The sequence below is a fragment of the Marmota flaviventris genome, chromosome 8 (assembly GCF_047511675.1).
Source record: "Marmota flaviventris isolate mMarFla1 chromosome 8, mMarFla1.hap1, whole genome shotgun sequence".
NCBI lineage: Eukaryota > Metazoa > Chordata > Mammalia > Rodentia > Sciuridae > Marmota > Marmota flaviventris.
Window position 1 is genome coordinate 134,595,263 of NC_092505.1, and position 20,336 is coordinate 134,615,598.

At 41.3% G+C, this 20,336-nt stretch overlaps 1 protein-coding gene across 5 annotated transcripts in view; it reads right to left on the bottom strand.

Moving 5' to 3' along the window:
- The window catches only part of Arih2 (ariadne RBR E3 ubiquitin protein ligase 2), a 63,762-nt gene that overhangs the window by 29,464 nt on the left and 13,962 nt on the right, over nt 1-20,336 (bottom strand). The window contains exon 2 of one of the 5 annotated variants that reach the window (XM_071615759.1): nt 3,329-3,374. The exons of the other annotated variants lie outside the window; for them this stretch is intronic. Coding sequence (XP_071471860.1) covers nt 3,329-3,367 — 39 coding nt within the window. The 5' untranslated portion in view covers nt 3,368-3,374. The remainder of the gene's footprint in view (nt 1-3,328; nt 3,375-20,336) is intronic. 5 annotated transcript variants of the gene reach the window in all.

Genomic DNA, 20,336 nt, shown 5'->3' on the forward strand with positions numbered 1-20,336 from the left:
ACCCAGCAATCCCATTCCTAGATATCTATACAAGAGAAATGAAAACACACATCTACATTAAGCCCTGGACATGAATGGTCACAGCAGCATATTTTATAATAGCCCCAAATTGGAAACAACCCAAATATTCATCAACTCATGAATGGATGCATGAACGTGTTATATCCATACAATGGAAAATCATTATTTAGCAATAAAAAGGAGCATGCAACTGACATGTGATACAATATGAATGAATCTCAGAAACATTATGTTAAAAGACAGGGGAAAGTTGGGTGCAGTTGTACACGCCTGTAATATCAGTAACTCATAAGGCTGATGGAGAAAGATCACAAGTTTGAGTCCAGTCTCAGCAATTTAGCAAGGCCCCAAACAACTTATTGAGACCCAGTCCCCAAATAAGAAATGAAAAGGGCTGGGGATGTGGCTCAGTGGTTAAGCGTTTAATCCCTGGTACCAAAAATATAAACAAACAAAGCAACAAAAATCTACAAATTATAATTTCATTCATATAAAATTTCTAGAAAAGACAAAGCTTTAGAGACAGAAGATTAGCAGTTGCTTGGGGCTAAAAGTGGCTATTAATTGCAAATAGAGGGAACTTTTTGGGTGATGGAAATGTTCTAAAACTGGGAATGTGGTATGGCTGCACAGATATATAAATTTATTAAAACATAATGGTACACAAGGATGAATGAAATCAATAGTAATGCTTCAATAAAGCTGTTTAAAAAATAAAGCTGATTGATGAAGCAAATGTAGTAAAAGATCGGCAATTAAAAACCTGGATGGCAGATATATGGATATCCACTGTACAACCTTTTCGAATTTTTAGATATTTATAAGTTTTCATATTAAAAGAGGGGGAAAGTTTGTCAAACTTAATAGCAATTGCATGCATTAACAAATATCACAATATACTAATGGCTGACCTTTATACTACTGTATCAAATAACTTGGACTATTTCTTCAAAAATAAAAATTCCCCTTTAGAGTTTTAACATACTTTTAATTAAAGGTTGATTATACATTATGAATTCTAGTATAAAGCTATATAATTTCCACACAGGTTTACAATGTTAATAACTTCAACACTTTGGCCTTTCTCAATCTCCCTGACCAAACTTTCTTAGTTTCCCACTGGATGTTCTACTTAATCTGCCAGCTCCATAAATATCATTGTTCCTCAAGATATGGCTCTCACTCTTGTCACTCTCTGTCCTATCTTTGAGCAATCAAATTTGTGCCTGAACCTTAACTGGTGTGAACATAAGCACAAAAGTCAAGAATTCTTCTTTCATTTGCTGACAACTGAGAAAGGTAGTTTAACTGCACAAAATAGGGAAGGAGAGGTAAACAAACAATGGTACAAAGTTCATTAAAGAGTGAAGATGCCCACAAGTTTCTGGGAGGCCTAAAGAAAGAAGGCTTTTACACTAAAATGCAGAGATGAAGAAAAGGAGTGAACTGTGGGTCAAAATGGGGTCAGAGCAGAGGCCTAATATATCCCATATTCCCCCCTCTTCTCCCTCTGCCCTCAAAACCCATACCACAATGAATCTGACAGTGATGGGGAGCTTCCTTTCCAGCTCAAAGGACTGTGGGTTCATGTTTGTTATCGTTTACTCTAGAAACTGCTCCGCATTACCCACAGGCCTCAAACCAATAGAGCTTTGTTTTGCTATTGCACTGAAACCTCAACTACCTGGTGGTTTCCAGATCTTTATTTCACAAAGCATTTAGCTATATGCATGTCAAAAAGAACTTTGCTTCTGATCATCAGTACTTTCCGAAGGTCACGAGCCTGTGTTTATGACAGAAACTTGAAAGGTATGTATCACTGACACAGGGCCTGAAACACATTTAGTAGTAACCACTTGGTTACACTATGCACAGATACATAAACAAGTCAGCAGCTACAAAGTCAAATTTTTCTTTCTGCTTTTTAATAAAGAACTAGTAAATCTATGATCCCAGTTCTTGGGAGACTGAAACATGAGGATTCCTAGTTCAAGCCCAGCCTGGGCAACTTAGTGAGACCATGTCTCAAAAGAAAAAACAAAAAGGGGTGGAGATTTATTTCAGTGGTAGAGCACTTGTCTAGCATATGTGAAGGCCCTGGGTTCAATTCCCAGTACTGCAAAAAACGTAAAACTAATTAATGCACCATATAATTCTATCCCTGCTCCGCAAGCTGAGCTGAACAGCTGAGAGCAGAGACCACGGGGAAATCCAGGATACCGGTTAATTTTTCTAAGATTTTTCTCACAGACATACAATGAAGTATATATGAACGCTTTAGCTGCTGTTACCAGCAAGCAGTTACTGACATGATCAATAGCACGGCACACAAAACCAAAACTTCAGCATTTTATAAGATGTTCTGGAGGCATTTTCTTCCACAGTCTCAAAAGGTTTTAGGGATCAGAGAAATGAACTCCAACTATCAGTTTAGAATGGAAACTATCCTGGTAAATAAAACTTCTGAATCTCTAAGGTCTTTGACAGACTCACTACAAAGAGACAGTTGCAGGGATTCAAGATCTTAAAGGAAACAATGTCAACAGGAATTTTGTTGTGGGCATACACTTTACAATTTTGTGACTTGCTGTTCCACTTTATTTTTCAACTTTAATCAGTATTTACTTTCTCCACTAGGTCTCTAAACAGAAAGCAGACTGTGGTGAAATCATTTTTCAAATTGTAAGTCCCAAGCCAACATCTTTCTTTCAGACAAAAGTTTTAAAGAGTTTCAGGAAATTTAACTTTAAGTCTACATGAAGTGTGTTAGTAAGTGACAGTCACATTTTTCTGGTTTCCACCAAGCCTCTCCAAACTAAAAACTTTAGGAGAGAGTCTATCAAAATTTCAAATTAATCACTGGAACAAACATTTGGGTCCCCTAACCACAAAAAAAATAAGATATATTCTGCTACTGAAGGAAATTCCAAGCACATTTGATATTTAAGACCTTTTCTACAAGCCAACACTTTTCTTTCAGACAAACGTTTTAAAGAGTTTCAGGAAATTTAACTATTATTTGACATCCCAGAGAGAGCACTTGGAGTGTATGTTTATATTTAAAACAATACACACAACATACTAATTTTATATAAAGATCATGGCACATACTGAATTGCTTTTGTTCCTGACAATTCCCCCAAGGAAATCCATGAACATGATCAGTTGCTTCATCTTTTTAGCTTTCTCTAGCTGGTTCAAGCTGTCTAGCCCAAAAGGACAAGTTAACACAGCTTGCAAGTTATTTCCCCAGAAAAAAGAAATCCAGCAGCCCACCAAAACTGTCAACAGCCCTTCCCAAACTTACCAGTGCCATAGGGAGGATGCAGCTGATGGCAGTGAGCATCAACGGCCTGAAAAAATACAGGTGGTAGTTTCAATTTTTATTTAAAATTCTTACTTGCCAACTGCCTGAAATCTTTTAAGGCTACATGAATGAGTCTTCATGCCTCAGCCTCTGTTAAGCCACTCCGTGGTCCAATCACATTTTTTTTAACAAACACTAGTGGTCATTCACTAAAATGTAGAGATGAAGAAAAAAAGTGAATTGTGGGTCAGCTTCTGATCTTGGGGTAGAAGGGGATATGATACAGGAAATCTAGCCTAAAGAGGTCAAGATGGATGGATTCAGGTCTTAGGAGGTCAAAGAGGGGAAGGACATAAGAAGGTAATAAAGGGGTAAGAGGGAGAAACAAGGTTAAGGCACAGAGACAAAGGAATAGGTGAACACCAGTATAGGATGGGGAAAAATGAGCGTGGGTGGTGGTGGTATAGAGGATGTCCCAGAGAGCTTCTGAGTTAATAGACAAGGCTTATCCCAAAGTCTAATTTAAGTGGTGGAACTTCACTTTTCCCATACTTCACACCTGCATATTCTCAGTCTCTATAAAGGTTAAATCTCAGGCACCTGATCATAACTTTACCCCCTTTCACTTTATAGGCTCACTAGAAGGATGACTGACTTAACTGAGGCACCTACATTATACTTGCTTCAAATCCGATTAATAAAAACAAATTTGAAAATTTCTCACTAGTCTCACTACTATGGTTGCCGATCATTGAAAAACTCAATAAGAGTTTATTTATGCAAAATATAGTAATGAAAACAAAGTCATTCTTTGACCGTAAGGGTACTTTTTTATTATTATGAAAAATCTCAAAACATCTACAAAAGTAAAGAAAATAATAAAAACCATGTATCTATCACCTAGCTCTAACATGAACTTGTGGCCAGGCCCACTGTGTCTGCATTCCCACCCTCCAGATTACTGAGAAGCGAATCTTAGCCAGCATATCTTTTTAGGGTGCATTTAATTGAAAACCCTCTGGGAAGTACTTAGTACAAAATGCTAGTTTCAGTCCCTTCTAGAATTTCCAGGGATGCATCACATACAGTAACTTCATTGCAGCAGATGAAGGTCAATTCTAGCAAATACAATCAAAAGAAATGTAGATGGGAGCCAGTAGCAAATGAACCACACACAATAAGTAAAAGTTGAAACTCTATTCCTACAACCACAATCCCATCTTTTCAAATGTTATTTCAAACAATATTTTGTCTCTTCCCACCAGGCAAAAGAAAAGGAATACTAAATACCAGCTAGGCAGTACAATCTGTGTCTCTCCTCTTCTCCAAAGGGAGGACACCTAAGAGGCCAGCACATCTTAATGACGAAGCCACAGATTTCAACAGCAAGTATCAAAGACAGTTTCTACCTGTGGACTGCTAACCTAAGCTATCCACTCTGCTTTGCTCAAAACACATAATCCAAGGCTGGGGACGTACCTCAGCAATAGAGCATGCACTTAAAATGCATAAGGCCCTGGTTCAATTCCCAGCACCACCACCACCACAACAACAACAAAAAAAGCATAATCCAGTTTTTATAACTTTTATGAAAAACCTCATAAACAACAAGGAATCGAATGCAAGCTCCTGGACGGCGGAGTTTTTGTTTGTCTGTTTTGCTTTATTTCCTTTTCTAACATATTCAAGCATCCGGGGCAATGTCTGTACCATCTGTTAAGACCACCCTCTGCTTGTCTCCTAGTAGTCCAGCCTCCAGTCATCACATACCCACAGCCTTCTAAGTGCTGGCAGACCACAAGACCATCCAAGCCTTCAGCAATGCTCAATCTAGTGATACACCCAGATAAAGTTCCTCTGTAGAAGGTAAAAAAAGATGGGGCACTAAGGTGTCCTGAGGTTAGCAGGAAAAGCAGAGATGCTGATAGAAAGTTTGAGGAGGCAAAATTCAAGTATATGGGTTAGGGAGAAGAGCAATATAAGTTCTTAAGGTGAGTTTGAAGAAATCACTGTTTTTCAATAGAACAAGATAATCAAAGATATCTGCAGTGGCTCTATCAGAAAAATCTTAAGTGGAAGTAGAAAAGGTTATATTATTTATAAATATTTCTCTCATCATCCTAAAAAGTGAAAGGACCAAAATTAAAGGTAAAGAAACCTTTAAGTTCTTTTAAGAAAGCACTCAGTAAATTTACTGAGAAACAATTTTTAACCTATCCCAATTACCAATGAACAAAGAAAATCCAATCGTTCATAAAAATCACTCTAATGGGTAACGTGATATACACAGGTAATCCCAGTGGGCTTGAGGCAGAGCCAGGAGGACTGCAAGTTCAAAGCCAGCCTCAGCAATTTAGCAAAGCCCTAAGCAACTTAGTGAGACCCTGTCTCAATAAAAAAGTAAAGGGTTAGGGATGTGACTTAGTGGTTCAGTGCCCCTAGGTTCAATCCCTGATACCAAAAGGAAAAAAAAAAAAAAAACATTGATAAAAAGGAATGATACTGCTATCACATTCCTCTCCACCATTATCAGTCTTCCTATCCAGGAGAAATGTGTTCCAGTCATTTGTCTAGATTCTTCTAGTGATTACTAACTCCATTCTTTCTATTTTCTTCTTTTTGCTGTTTTTTAATTTTTATCTTCAAGTAACTAATTCAAAAAACGAATTTCTACCATGCAGCACTCTTTCCATGGTAGAAAGCTACAAGGCTCTCGGTTCAATTCCCAGTACCAATGTCGCCCCCCCAACACACAAACACAAAAGGAAAATAAATTTGGGGAATCCTAACATGCCTGAAAACAAGTTTACTTGCAATGAAGATTCTAAGTTTTAAATCTCCCCCCCACCCCACAGGGCTAGGCACAGTGGCACTCGCCTGTCAATCCCAGCAGCTTGAGAGGCTGAGGCAAGAGGATTTTGAGATCAAAGGAAACCTCAGCAAAAGTAAGGTGCTATGTAACTCAGCGAGACCTTATCTCTAAATAAAATACAAAATAAGACTTGGCTCAGTGGTTGAGTTCCCTGGAGTTCAATCCCTAGTACCAAATAAATACAAATAAATAATCCCCCCCCACAAAAAAACCCACCTTTCCCCCCCGAAGACTTTGAAGAGCTGGGCATGGTGGCACTCATGCCTGTTAATCCCAGCAACTGGGGAGGCTGAGGCAGGAGGATTGAAAGTTAGAGGCCCACCTCAGCAATTACCGAGACTCTAAGCAATTTAGCAAGACCTTGTCTCAAAAAATAAAAAGGGCTGTCGTGTGGCTCAGTGGTTCAGCGCCCCTGGGTTCATTCAATCCCCTGTACTGGAAAAAAAAAAAAAAAAGATTTTGAAGATTGTTATTCTACTGACTTCTGTTTGTCACTCCTCCTGATGAGATATATGATTTCCATTTCTTATGGAAGATTTGGTATATTGTTATTGGGTCTTTATTTAGCCTTCTGAACAATGGAAAGACCCTTTCAATATGAAAACCATAGGCTGAGCCTCTTTTTAGATCCAAAAAACTTTCTTTTTATTTTATTGCCAACATTTTCTTCTCTTTAATAATTTTTTGTTTTTATGTTCCAAAAATTCTGATGGATGCTGTATTTCCTGCATTGATATCTCCTTTTTCCTACATATATTTTTGCCTGTACTTTGAAAATGATGTTTCTTTTTTCTTCCAGTACTGGACACTGAACCAGATGCCCTTTATCACTGAGCTACATCCACAGCCCTTTGATATTTTGAGATGGTGGGGTCTCAATAAGTCACCAAGACTGGCCTTGAAACTTATGATTCTCCTGCAGAAGCTTCCTGTAATATCTAGGACTACACATGTGTGCCACATGCCTGGCAAGAAAAATCTTCTTGGACTGGCTGGGGTTATGGCTCAGCAGTAGAGTGCTTCCCTAGTGCATGTGAGGTACTAGGTTCAATCCCCATCACTATATAAAAATAAAATAAAGGTTATTGTGTCCATCTACAACTAAAAAACAAATATTAAAAAAAGAGAAAGATCTTCTTCTGATCTATCTATGGAATATTTTTTTAATTTGGCAAACTTATTAACTTGTCCCATGAGCTCTTTTTCTTTTCTTCCTGATGGAATCTGATAGCTTTATGGATGTCACATCTTGAATATCCTAGAGAATATTAAATAGTCCACTATTAAAGATAAGCAAAATTGCCAGGTGTGGCGGCGCACACCTGTAATCCTACTGGCATGGGAGGCCAAGAGAGAAGAATCCCAAGTTCAAAGCTAGCCTCAGCAACTTAGTGAGGCACTAAGCAACTCAATGAGACCCTGTCTCTAAATAAAATATTAAAAAGGGCTTGGGATGTGGCTCAGTAGTTAAGTACCTCTGGGTTCAATCTGTAATACAAAAAAAAAAAAAAAAAAAAAAAGATAAGCAAAATTATCTACTGTCTGTTTTGGCTAAAGTTAATTTTTCTATGTCTCTTTCATTTTGCATGTTTTCCTCAATATCTCACGATTCTTGGTTAGCCCTTCACATTGAGAAACAAAGGGTCACTATTTAAAAAACAAAAAAAAGTACTGATGTGTGCTACAACTGAATGAATCTCAAAAGTATTATGTTGAGTAAAAGCAGACAAACACAAAAGGTCATGTAATGCATAATTCCATTTATGTGACATATGTAGAATAGGTAAATTGACAAAGAGAAAATATTACTGGCAGCAGGGAGTGGGAATAATGCTTAATAAGGACTGGGTTTCATTTAGGGATAATGAAAATATTTTTGAACTAGATGGAAATGACAGCTGTACAACACTGTGAAGGTACTAAATAAAACTAAATTTTACACATTATTTATTTTTGGTACTGGGGAATGAACCTAGGTTTTGTGCATGCCGAGCATATGCTCTTGATTTTGGGGGGGGCAGTGCTGGGAATCAAACCTAGGGCTTTGCACAAGCCGGCAAGTGTTCTACCAGTGAGCCACATCCCCAGCTCAGAATTGCATACTTTAAATGGTTAATTTAATGTTTTATGATATTACCTTTATTTTCTTAAAAGTAGACAAGGGCCAGGAAAATGAACCCTAAGACCTGTGTATATGGATAGAACTTGTCAACTGACAAGTTTTCCTTTAGGGTGAAGGATTAGAAGTAGTTGTTATTCAAAACTCAAGGGAGGGGGTGGGGTTGTTAGCTCAGAAGTGGAGCACAGGCACTGGGTTCCAACTTTAACACCACATACAAATAAATGAATAAAACAAAAGAATCCACCTACAACTAAAAATATAATAATAAAAAAAACCAAAAAAAAAAAATAACTCAAGGGATAAATTAAATCAGCCAAATCTTATATTTCTAAGGGCCCTATTTCTCCCCAGTTTATTCTATTTCTTTAAAATAAGCAGATTTTTCCCTCCTGCAAATGGGGGCAGGGTTGATTGTTCTATAAATAGACCTTTAATTAATCCCCATATTTGCAGCACACTTATCTTTTCCAGCTTTTATCTGTCAAATCTGATCTGCTGAACAAACTGGCTTCCAAGTTTAATTATGTCCCACATGATACCTTCAGTCCGTTCTTTTTGTTAATATGAACTTATAACATGTATGTGCCTCTATTTTCATTTTCATGGTAATTAAAAATGGAGAGGCACTCATATTTACCTTATTCCCTTTAATAATTCTCTGTACTCTCCAGTCCTCCAGACCACCACTGATTTATTTTACTTTGCAATAGATTAATTTGCATTTCTACAACTTTACACAATTGACATGATAACCTATCAATCCTTTTTCCCTCTGGTTTCCTTCATGTGGCATACTTAGTTTGAGGTTTAATCAATGCTGCTTATATGAGTAGTTAATTCTCTTTATATTACCGAGAAGTATGCTGTTCTAAGAGTGTCCCACTACAGGTTGAATATCCCTTATGCAAAATACTCAGGGCCAAAAGCCTTTCGGATTTCAGTGTTTTGGAACATTTGCATTCATTCTACCAGTCAAGGGGCTGGGGAAGTAGTGGTAGAAGCACTTGCGTATCATGTGTAAGGCCTGGGTTTAGAGACACACACACACACACACACACACACACACACACACACACGACTTTACCAGTGAGCATCAACAGTATTAAAAAAGGTTCAGATTTCAGATTAGGGATACTAGATCTGTATTTGTGTGTTCATTCTTCTGTTTATGGATATGTAGGTTGTTTCCAGTTTTTGGCTATTGCAAATAAAACTGTTACAAACATCTGATATCCAAACAAACAAAAACAAATAGAGGGAACATAAAAGAATGTGAGTGCAGCCAATCATTTTGAGGCAGAGTCTGCTGTTAGTAAGTTTGAAAGGAAAGATTTGGCATGTTCTACTACAGTAAAATAAAATTCAAAATTTTTAAAACTCATTATAGTTATGATTATAGATAGTGTCTTTACAGCTACTCATTATTCAAAAACATAAAAACTTACCTTTTATCTTGATAATCAATAAAATATGAGTTACATTTAGACATCAAAAATATTAAAGAAAGCCTATCCGCCTTGTGAGAATAGAATAACTGGGCAGTTTATGGCCTAGTCCCACTATGGTTATGAAACCAGTACATTCCAAATACCGGACACATAACTTTTCAGCAGTCAAAGAAAGCAAACACTCGTCTTTCATTTCAGTAACCCGAATCATTTAACTATTTTTTAAATACATTTACAATACAAAAAATATAAAAGGCTTTAAACCTCACTCCTGAAGACTGTTTCATTACAACTGTATAAAGTTCAGGTTTCTGTTGAGAATTGCCTAAATTAACCTAGATATGTGTCACAAGCCAGGAATTCTATATTCAGATTTAAACCCCCTCTAATTACGAGGCCAGCTGGCTTCATTAAAAAGGTCCTTTGACAAGTATGTCTTTTGTTTACAAGTGGGAGCATACAGTAGAATTTGGGGGTTAAATTATCAAGAGTTTTTGTGATATGTATACATAATGGAATGTTACTCAGCATTTAAAAAGAATAAAAGTAAGGCATTTGCAGGTAAATGGATGGAGCTGGAGAATGTCATGCTAAGTGAAGTAAGCCAACCCAAAAAACTAAAGGCCAAATATTAATATCTGATTAACGGATGCTGATCCATGATGGAAAGGGGAGGATGGGAAGAATGGAGGAACTTTGGATTGTGCAAAGGGGAGAGTGGGGAGGAGTCATGGGGATAGGAAAGATGGTGGAATGAGATGGACATCATTACCCTATATACATGTATGATTGCACAATTGGTGCGTCTCTACATTGTATACAACCAGAGAATTGAAATGTTGCGCTCCATTTGTGTATGATGCATTGAAATGCATTCTGCTGTCATGAACAACTAAGTAGAACAAATTAAAAACAAATTCTTAAGAACACAAGATAACTGGGCATTTTTGGTAGGTGCTAATATGAAAAATAAATAAATGAGTGGAACTCCATCTCAAAAGAATTCACACCCTGGCTTACAAACTGTTAATGTGTAATCCTAGAAAAGCACACCAAGAAATAAGCATAAAATGGTACAGAGGCAAGAACTGACAGACTCAGGAGATAAGGAAAGGCTGCCTGGGAAAAGTAAATCAAGAGCAAATCTTGTTTACAGCTTGGTGAATGGTGGTACCAATAATTAAGAGAAAAACTAGACAAGGCTATCTATAGACTGGGAAGTGATGGTGAGACTGATAAGGGCCTAAATTAAGGGATAAAAGAAATAAGAGCTGACCATGAAAAAAAAACTGCTAGTCACAGAGATCATCCTTATCAGATAGAGAGAACATTTTGTTCACAAATATAAGAACAGCTCTGTTTTCCTATTAAAAGTCTTCAAACAAACACTGCACTTATCCTGTTTGTACAACTTGTGGTTATCACTGAGAAACCATTTCTGATATAAAGATTTGTGACTATCAAAGAAAAGAAACAACTGGGGGCAAGGGTTGTGGCTCAGAGGTAGAGTGCTCACCTAGCATGTGTGAGGTTCTGGATTCAATCCGCAGCACTGCATAAAGTAAAGACATTGTGTATCCACCAATAACTTAAAAAAAAAGCAACAGCTGGGAGTGATAGTACATGCCTGCCATCCCAGCACCTTGGGAGGTTGAGGCAGAAGATTCCAAGTTCTAGGTCAACTTAGTGATACCTTGTCTCAAAATGAAAAATAAATAAGGGCTGGGATTTAGCTGAATGGTTAAGCACACTTGAATTCAATCCTCAGTACCATAAAAAAAAAAAAAAAAAAAGGATTGCAATAAGTCCATGTTCTGACTGTTCATGCCAGTTTAAGCAATAAAGCCACAGGCAGATACATTTCATGAAAAGCAAGATAAGCTTTCTGCTTTCTCAATCTGCACCTTTCTCTAGTCTTTCCTCCCTCTTTGGGGCTGACATCTCTAATCCCTCAAATTATTCCTGGAATAACAGAGGCAAAGACAAAGCAAAAAAAAGAGGATTAGACTGGGAATAGAACAAAAGTTACAGAAAATTAAGGGAATACCTCAATAACAGAGAACCCAAATCAACTAAGCACTTCTTTAAGCAGTGCTTGTCAACACCAAACACTGCAGTTGTTCCAAAATGAAGGAATAACAACCAGGATACATTTTCCTGTATCCTTTTCCTGGCCCTTATGTAAAATTCATTTTATGTTTTCACATTTCTTGTCAGTAGGCCCCAAGAGAAGAGCACCAGAAATTCTATGCAAAAGTATCCAATTATGATCTAATATCATATGCACATTTAGCAACACCAGTCAGCAGTGTTGCCCAAAACCTTCCTTAATGTGACACTTCCATTACCACCCAAGAAGCAAAATTCTGAGAATGTGTCTTTAAGGAATCACATCAAACGTGAAAATGACATTTCCATTGCTCCATTCTTGCACTACCTCCACCATACAATGCAATGTTTGTTTCAATATTCATGTGTAAGAGCTTCACACATATTATAATCACATTTAAATCTGTGAAGGAGGTAAATCATTATTTTATAGATCAGGACACTGAAGCTTAAGAGATTTTGAGGGACTTGCTTGGGTCACATTATATTAAATAGCTAAAAAAAAAAAAAAGGACTGGAACCATATCATCTAACCATTACCCCAAGCTCTAGACAAAGCCCAACAGACACAAAGGCCATATCCACGAAGATGCTTGTGGCAATACAATCAGTCCCCAACAACTGTAACACAAAAGTACTCACCTAAATGCCCCAAAAGGAGAGGTGAAGAAAATTAAGATTCAACAACAAGATGGTGTGCTATAAGACCATTTTAAGTATTTATGGGGACTAAGTAAAAAACAAGAAAACATTGGACATACACACAAAAGCAAAACACATTAGGATGGCAGGCTTTCCTTCCTCCTCCCCTTTCATGGTGGCTGTGGGGGACTTTCCACCTGGCTGAAGAGACCTGAAATGGTCAATCAGAGACTGACATGGCAATGGACCCCAACCACCAAAGGTTCCCACCAGTGGAAGCAATCGCCCTATCAATTCAATCACTCCTGACCAATCTGCAACAAACACAATCCCCCTAAACTTGGCTCTGCCAACCTGCTATCAGTAGCTTCAATTTAGATGGTGTAGGCCCTTCTACCTCCAGTTTCTCTTATTAGCATTGTTCTTGCCTTCCCAGCCTGCGGCTTTCCTGGCCCTCACCCTTTCGAGGACCAGTGAACCTCTTCTGTGGGAGCGCCCTCCCCATTAAACCTTCTTTTGGTGCCTCATTCTTGTTCCATGGTTCCTGATCTTGTGCGCCCCTTTCTGCTTTACATTCAGTGCCGAAATCCGGGAGGAGTTCAAAGCTTCCCCTTAGGAGTTGAGGCTGCCATTCTCCGCCACGGGAACTAACTGCGATCTTAAGACCACTCACCCTCATCGGATCCAGCAGATGTAGACTAAGTCCCTTTCTCTTTGATCTTTGGACTCCATCCAGATTGCAGGGACTCTATCCGTAAATCACAGCTGCTTCAAAGACTCCCCTCCCCACACATCCAGCCCCCAGTGGCCTGAAGAGACATCTCAGTCCCTGGCTAGGCCACTCTGTTCTGTGAGCAGAGTAGGTAATTGGGACCCTTTTTTTCCTTCCTGCTGGGGGGAGGGTGTAGGTCGAAACATCAGAGTCCACTCTGGACCCCAAAACTCCCTTGGGGTGTTTATACATGAAATCTCCAAATTGAGACGGAAAAGTCGTTAGGGGTTCTTTATTTCAGGCCTTTTGGGGCTTGCTCTCCCTCCCCGCTTTCTGCTCTATCTGCTCCACTTTCCAAGTCCTCCTCTCAAAATAAACTCCTCCTTCCAAGTCCCCCCTGCTCCTGACCCTGATCCCTCTCCACTTATTGCACCTCCAGAGACACTCTCCTCACCAACCCCCAGATTCTTCTGTCCTCCTGACCTTCCTCCTTATCCAGAACCAGCTCCACCTGAATTAGATGACCCTCCTTCCCCTGTCTCTTCCCCAGTAAGGTTTTCCCCTATAGCAGGTCTCGACAAATGACCCAAGATCCTGAACTTCTCTGTCCTCTCCTCGAGGTGGTAGGATCTGAAGGCACTGTCTGGATTCATGTCCCTTTTTCTTTTTTTTTTTTAAAGAGAGAGGAGAGAGAGAGAAAGAGAGAATTTTTTAATATTTATTTTTTAGTTTTTTTTTTCGGCGGACACAACATCTTTGTTTGTATGTGGTGCTGAGGATGAAACCCGGGCCGCACACATGCCAGGCGAGTGCACTACCGATTGAGCCACATCCCCAGCCCTCATGTCCCTTTTTCTTTACAAGACCTCTCCCAAATTGAAAAAGGCTCCTTTTCTGCTGACCCCACTACCTATATCAAAGAATTTAAATACCTTTCCCAATCCTATAACCTTACTTGACATGATATTCATGTCATCCTCACCTCCACCCTTACCCCAGATGAAAGTCCGGGTAGCTGCCCGGGACCATGCAGACCAGATTCATTTTATTGATAACACCATGCCTACAGGCATGGCAGCAGTCCCCAACACCAACCTGACTGGGACTATCAAAATGGAAAAAATGCTGCTGTGCCCAGATGATACAATGTCTGCTGACAGGCATGCAGGCAGTTTCTAATAAGGTTGTTAATTTTAATAAACTAACAGAAGTCACTCAGGGACTTGCAATGTTCCTTAAAACACTTAATAGAGGTCCTCGCTCTCTATACTAGATTAGACCCTGAATCTCCCTCTGGGGTGACCATTCTGGCCACTCAAAATCACCCAGTCAGCCCCCTATATTAGAAAAAAGCTAAAGCGGGCTGAGGATGATCCCCAAGCCCCCATCCCAGACCTAGTGAAAATGGCCTTTAAATAAATTCTATAATGCCTGTGAGGAAACAGCTAAACTTAGCCTTTAGGCCCCCTTCCAGAAAAAGGTGGCACTCCAGACACAAGCCCTGGTCCCGCTCTGCGGCCCACTTCTGGCCCCCACCAGGGCTCCCAGGGATCTTCAGAAATCTGCCCCACCCAGGGCCTGCTTCAAATGCAGACAAGGGGCCAAACCCATGGCCTCCCTTTCGGCCCCCCAGCTGCAAGCAGCTGGACATTGGAAAGTGACTGTTCCCTGGCTGGTCCCCCACTGGCGCCTCAACATGGGGGTATGGCCGGACAGGCCATCCTTTCTCTTGAGCTTCTGGGACTGGCTGACGACTAAAGAAGCTTAAACTCAAGGGCCCCCATAACCCTCGCTGAGCCCAGGGTAAGGCTTCAGGAGGCAGATAAGTCCATTATCTTCCTTGTGGACATGGGGTCTACCTATTCTGTCTTGCCTGCCCACTCCAGGCCTTTATATTCCCTCCCAGATCTCAGTCATAGGAGACGGAACACCCTCCTTCCCAAAGAGAATGGCCAGTCTGACTTGCTCCCTAGAGGGACATCCTTTTACTCACTCCTTTTTAGTTATCCCTTCCTGTCTGGTTCCCCTTCTAGGATGAGACGTTTTCCAGCTCTTGGGGGCTACCCTCCAGCTCTCACCCCATGCCCCTACTCCCAACTCCTCCTCCCCTTGATTCAATTCACTATGGACACATCCTCCCCCACCATCACTCATTCCCTCCCATCAGACCTCGTAGACCCAAGTCTGGGACACTTTCAAACCAGTAATAGCAACACACCATCAAAAAGTACAGATTCAGCTAAAGCCCGCCTCTAAGTTCCCTTCTATCCTCAATTTTCCATTTCTTTCCCTCACTACAAGGGGCTCAAGCCCATCATTGAGGGACTACTAGATCAAGGCCTCCTTATTCCCGTTGACTCTCCCTGCAACACTCTTATCCTACCTGTCCGCAAACCGTTAGGAGCATACCACTTAGCACAAGATCTCCAATTATTCAATAAAGCAATTATTCCCTTTCATACAGTGGTCCCTAACCCTTATAACCCTCCTCTCTCACATACCATCCTCAACCTCTCATTCACAGTTCTAGATCTCAAAGACGCCCTCTTAACAGTCCCGCTTCATCCAGATTCTTACTTCCTGTTAGCTTTCACCTGGGAGGACCCTGACACCCTCACCTCTCGTCAACTAACCTAGACTGTCCTCCCTCAAGGCTTCCAGAATAGTCCCCACCTGTTTGTACAGGTACTGGCCCAGGATTTAGCTATCTGTGATCTCAGAGTCAGTACCCTCCTACAATATGTAAATGACTCTTATGCAGCCCATCTTTAGAAACTTCCCAGGAACACACTGCCCACCTACTCAACTTTTTAGGTTCCTGAGGATACCATGTTTCCCCAACCAAAGTTCAACTCTCGGTCCCCTCAGTTACCTACCTGGGTATTCTTCTAAACCCTAACTCCAGGGGCTAGGGATGTGGCTCAAGCGGTAGCTCGCTCGCCTGGCATGCGTGCGACCCGGGTTCAATCCTCAGCACCACATCTAATAAAGATGTTGTGTCTGCCGAAAAACTAAAAAATAAATAAAATTCTCTCTCTTTAAAAAAAAAACAACTATTGACTGTAGACTTAAATAAATAAATAAACGAACCCTACCTCCAAAAGCCTCACTATACACAAATTCCAAGCTCGTAGGAACTTGCTGCAGACCAGATCCTCTCGTTTTGGGAGCTCACTGGATTTTTCTGACACTGGGTTCCCAATTTTGCTCTTCTTGCCAAGCCCCTTTACCAGGCAGCTAGAGACATTCCCATTGGACCGTTGACATCACCAGCACAGGTCTCTAGTTCTTTCCTCAAACTCAGAGATGCTTTGATCTCCTCACTTCCACTCTCCCTACGCAACCCCAACCCCGTCCCTTCACCTCTTTACAGATGAAAAACAAGGGATTGCCACTGGTCTTCTGGCCCCGCCCATTGGACCCTCTTACTGTCATGTAGCATAACTCTCTATTACAGTACAGGGATGGCTGCCCTGACTCTGGGCTCTCGCGGCAGCAGCCGAACTTAACAAAGAATCTCTTAAAGTTGACCCTCCTTCTTGTCCACCCATAGACTCCAGCACCTCCTCAGACATAAATCTCTTTTTCCTGGGCCCCTCTCGAATTCAGGAGTTTCATTTACTTTTCATCGAAAATCCCATCATTTTTCTCTATGTCTCTCCACCTCTTAACCCAGCTTCTCTTCTCACAACATCCAGCTCTACCTCTCCAACTACCCACTCTTGTCCTCAAGTACTTGAGGCCTTACGTACATCTCGGGAATGCCTCTTTGACTACCTCTTGCCATCACCAGACCTGACAATTTTTGTAGATGGAAGCTTAACTGTTGGGCCGGACAATTGCCGCAGAGCAGCCTGTGCTGTCCTTACTGGTTTGTCAGTCCTGGAGGCCAGCTGCCTCCCTATAACCTCTCAAAAGGCAGAGCTCTTTGCCCTCATCCAAACTCTCTACCTTTCAAATGGCAAGTCAGTTAACATCTATACCGATTCCAAATATGCCTTTCTTATTGCACACTCTCACTCAGCCATCTGGAAGGAAAGAGGATTCCTAACTACTAAGGGCTCCCCTATAGTTAATGCCTCTCTCATCTCTAAACTCCTTGAGGCACTCCACCTCCCTTCCCAAGTTGCTATCACACACTGCCGGGGTCATCAAGCCACTTCCGACCCCATAACCTTGGAAAACAACAAGGCGGATGCGGTGGCTAAAAGCTTAACCAGCAAGCTGCCCATGGCTCCCATTCTCTTTCTCACTATGCTAACCAACCTGGCCTAAGGAACAGACTGATCTCCTGGCACGAGGAGGCCAGATCAGAGACAAGGGCTGGATTTTCCTGGGAGACAAGATTGCCCTTCCTCAACTCCAAGCTGGAGATCTCTTCTCTGCCTTCCAAAATTCACTTCATATTGGTCCCCGACCTCTCTTTCAATTCCTCCAACCTCTTTTACTTACCCGGCATGTGTCACTTCGTTACATAGGTGCACTCAACATGCTCAATATGTTCCTTTGTTACACCTCAAGAGGGCCTACAGTCCCCACTCATCAGACACCAACCAGGCGGAGATTGGCAGGAAGATTATACTCACATGCCCAGACGCAAAAAGTTCCAATACCTACTCACCCTGGTTGATACCTTTTCAGGATGGATTGAGGCTTTCCTGACCTCTCGAGAGATGGCGGACACTGTAGCCTCAGTCCTCACTGAGCAGATCATCCCCAGGTTCAGCCTTCCAACATCCATCCAGTCAGACAATGGCCCTGCCTTCACTTCTCAAATAATCCAACAGGTCTCAGAAAGATCTCCTGGAAACTTCATATTCCTTTTGGCTGCAGTCCTCAGATAAGGTTGAGTGGGCCCACTGGATCCTCAAGGACCACCTTACAAAATTCTCAACCGAGCTTCGAATCTCCTGGCCTAATCTACTTCCCCTTGCTCTTAACCAAATCCAAGCTGCTTCTAGCGCTCCCACAGGGCTTAGCCCCTTCAAACTGCTATATGGCCACCTCTCCCTGATTAATCACAACCTTCCCATTCAATCCCCACTTCTGGCCTCATATCTACCTTATCTTACCTTGGTCTGCAACCTCCTCTGAGAACACGAAGACCACCATGTTCCTGCCCCCAACAAAACTAGCACCTTCTGAGGGTCCACTCCAACCAGGAGACTCTGTCCTCTTAAAGGAACTCCAACGGTCACTCCAACCACACTGGACAGGACCTCATACGGTGATTCTCACCACTCCTACATCAGCCAAACTACTAGGCCACTCCTCTTGGTATCATGTTTCTCGCCTGAAGCTTGCCCCAGGCCCTAAGTCCTGATCATCCCAATTGGTGGGACCCACTAAATTCAAGATCACCTGTGGGCCTCCTGCTTCTTCTCTTCAGTTTGTCCCTACAGGTGCTCCCCAATACCACCACTGGCGTTTCCAGGGAAGAATGTTATTAATACATCAACGAGACCGGCCTAGTAGAAGAAAACATCGATGTGCTACATTGGCTGAATGAAGAACTGAAACAAAGGCAGCAGCAATCCACCTTACTCCTTCCGGGATAGTGAAACTTGGTTCTCACTACTTGGTTAGGTCTGGTTGTTGGCCCCATCCTCATGATCTGTGTCTTGCTGATGATTGCTTCTTGTCTCCTCAGATTTATCCAAAACCACATGTGCAAAATCTCACAGGTGGCAGTAAATCAGATGCTCCTCCACCCTTACAACCTCCTTCCCAATGAGCCCCCAACACTCAACCTTCCCTAAACAATGCCCCCTACCAGCAGGAAGTAGCCAGATGAGAACAGAGCCCTATAACATCAAAAAGGTCGGGATGTTAGGACAGCAGGCTTTCCTTCCTCCTCCCCTTTCATGGTGGCTATGGGCAGGGACTTTCCACCTGGCTGAGGAGACCCGAAAGTCAATCAGAGGCTGACATGACAATGGACCCCAAACACCAAGGGTTCCCACCGGTGGAAGCAATCGCTCAATCAATTCAATCAACCCTGACCAACCCGCAACAGACACAATCCCCCTAAAGTTGGCTCTGCCAACCTGCTATCAGTAGCTGCAATTTAGACGCATAGGCCCTCCTACCTACAGTTTCGCTTATTAGCATTGTTCTTGCCTTTGCAGCCTGTGGCTTTCCTGGCCCTCACCCTTTCGAGGACCAGTGAACCTCTTCTGTGGGAGCGCCCTCCCCAATAAACCTTCTTTTGGTGCCTCATTCTTGTTCCATGGTTCCTTTCTGCTTGACAATAAGTATGTGAGTAAAGTGATTTCTACAATACCAAGCAGGGCAGGGATTTTTGTCTGTTTTGTTCACAGTATTTTTCCAGTGCCTGGCACATAATAGGTACTTAGTAAATATTGGTTGAAGGAGTGAATCGCAGCACAGTAATATGTATGAATATGGATAAGAACTAAAGGATAATGAACAGGAAATGAAACTTATTTTAGATTAATGGAATCATGAATGATATACTTCAATCCTGTAGTAACATCTTAATAAAAACTTGAACATAAATAACTTCAAGATTAGGACACAAGCAGTGGCACACACCTGTAATACCAGTGACTTGGGAGGCTGAGGAAGGAAAATCACAAGTTCAAAGCCAGCCTCAGCATCTTAGCGAGGCCCTCAGCAACTTAGTGAGGCCCTGACTCAACACATAAAATAAAAAGGTTGGTGATATGACTCAGTGGTTAAACACCCCTGGGCTCAATCCTTGGCACAAAAAGAAAAAAAAAAAAAAAAATAGGACACAAATGTGAAATCACCCCTTGACTGCACACAGTTTTTGCATGGTTCTTTAGGCAGTGTAAACACATGACAAGAAGACTAGAATGAAACCTGGCCTGGATCTGATGTAGAGCCCTTATGGAAGGTGGTGAGCATGTTGTGAGGGACTCCAGGCACAAAGTAATGACAATAACCTTTTTAAGTGTGCCAGATACATACAACTTTGCACCAGTTGTACTCAGTCTATTTTCAATGTCACTCTAGACATTTCTCATTTCCTTTTTAAAAATAAATTTACGTACCAGTAAAAAATTACATCAGACTTACAGCTTAATGCATCATGAAATATGTTAACACACTAATCTACG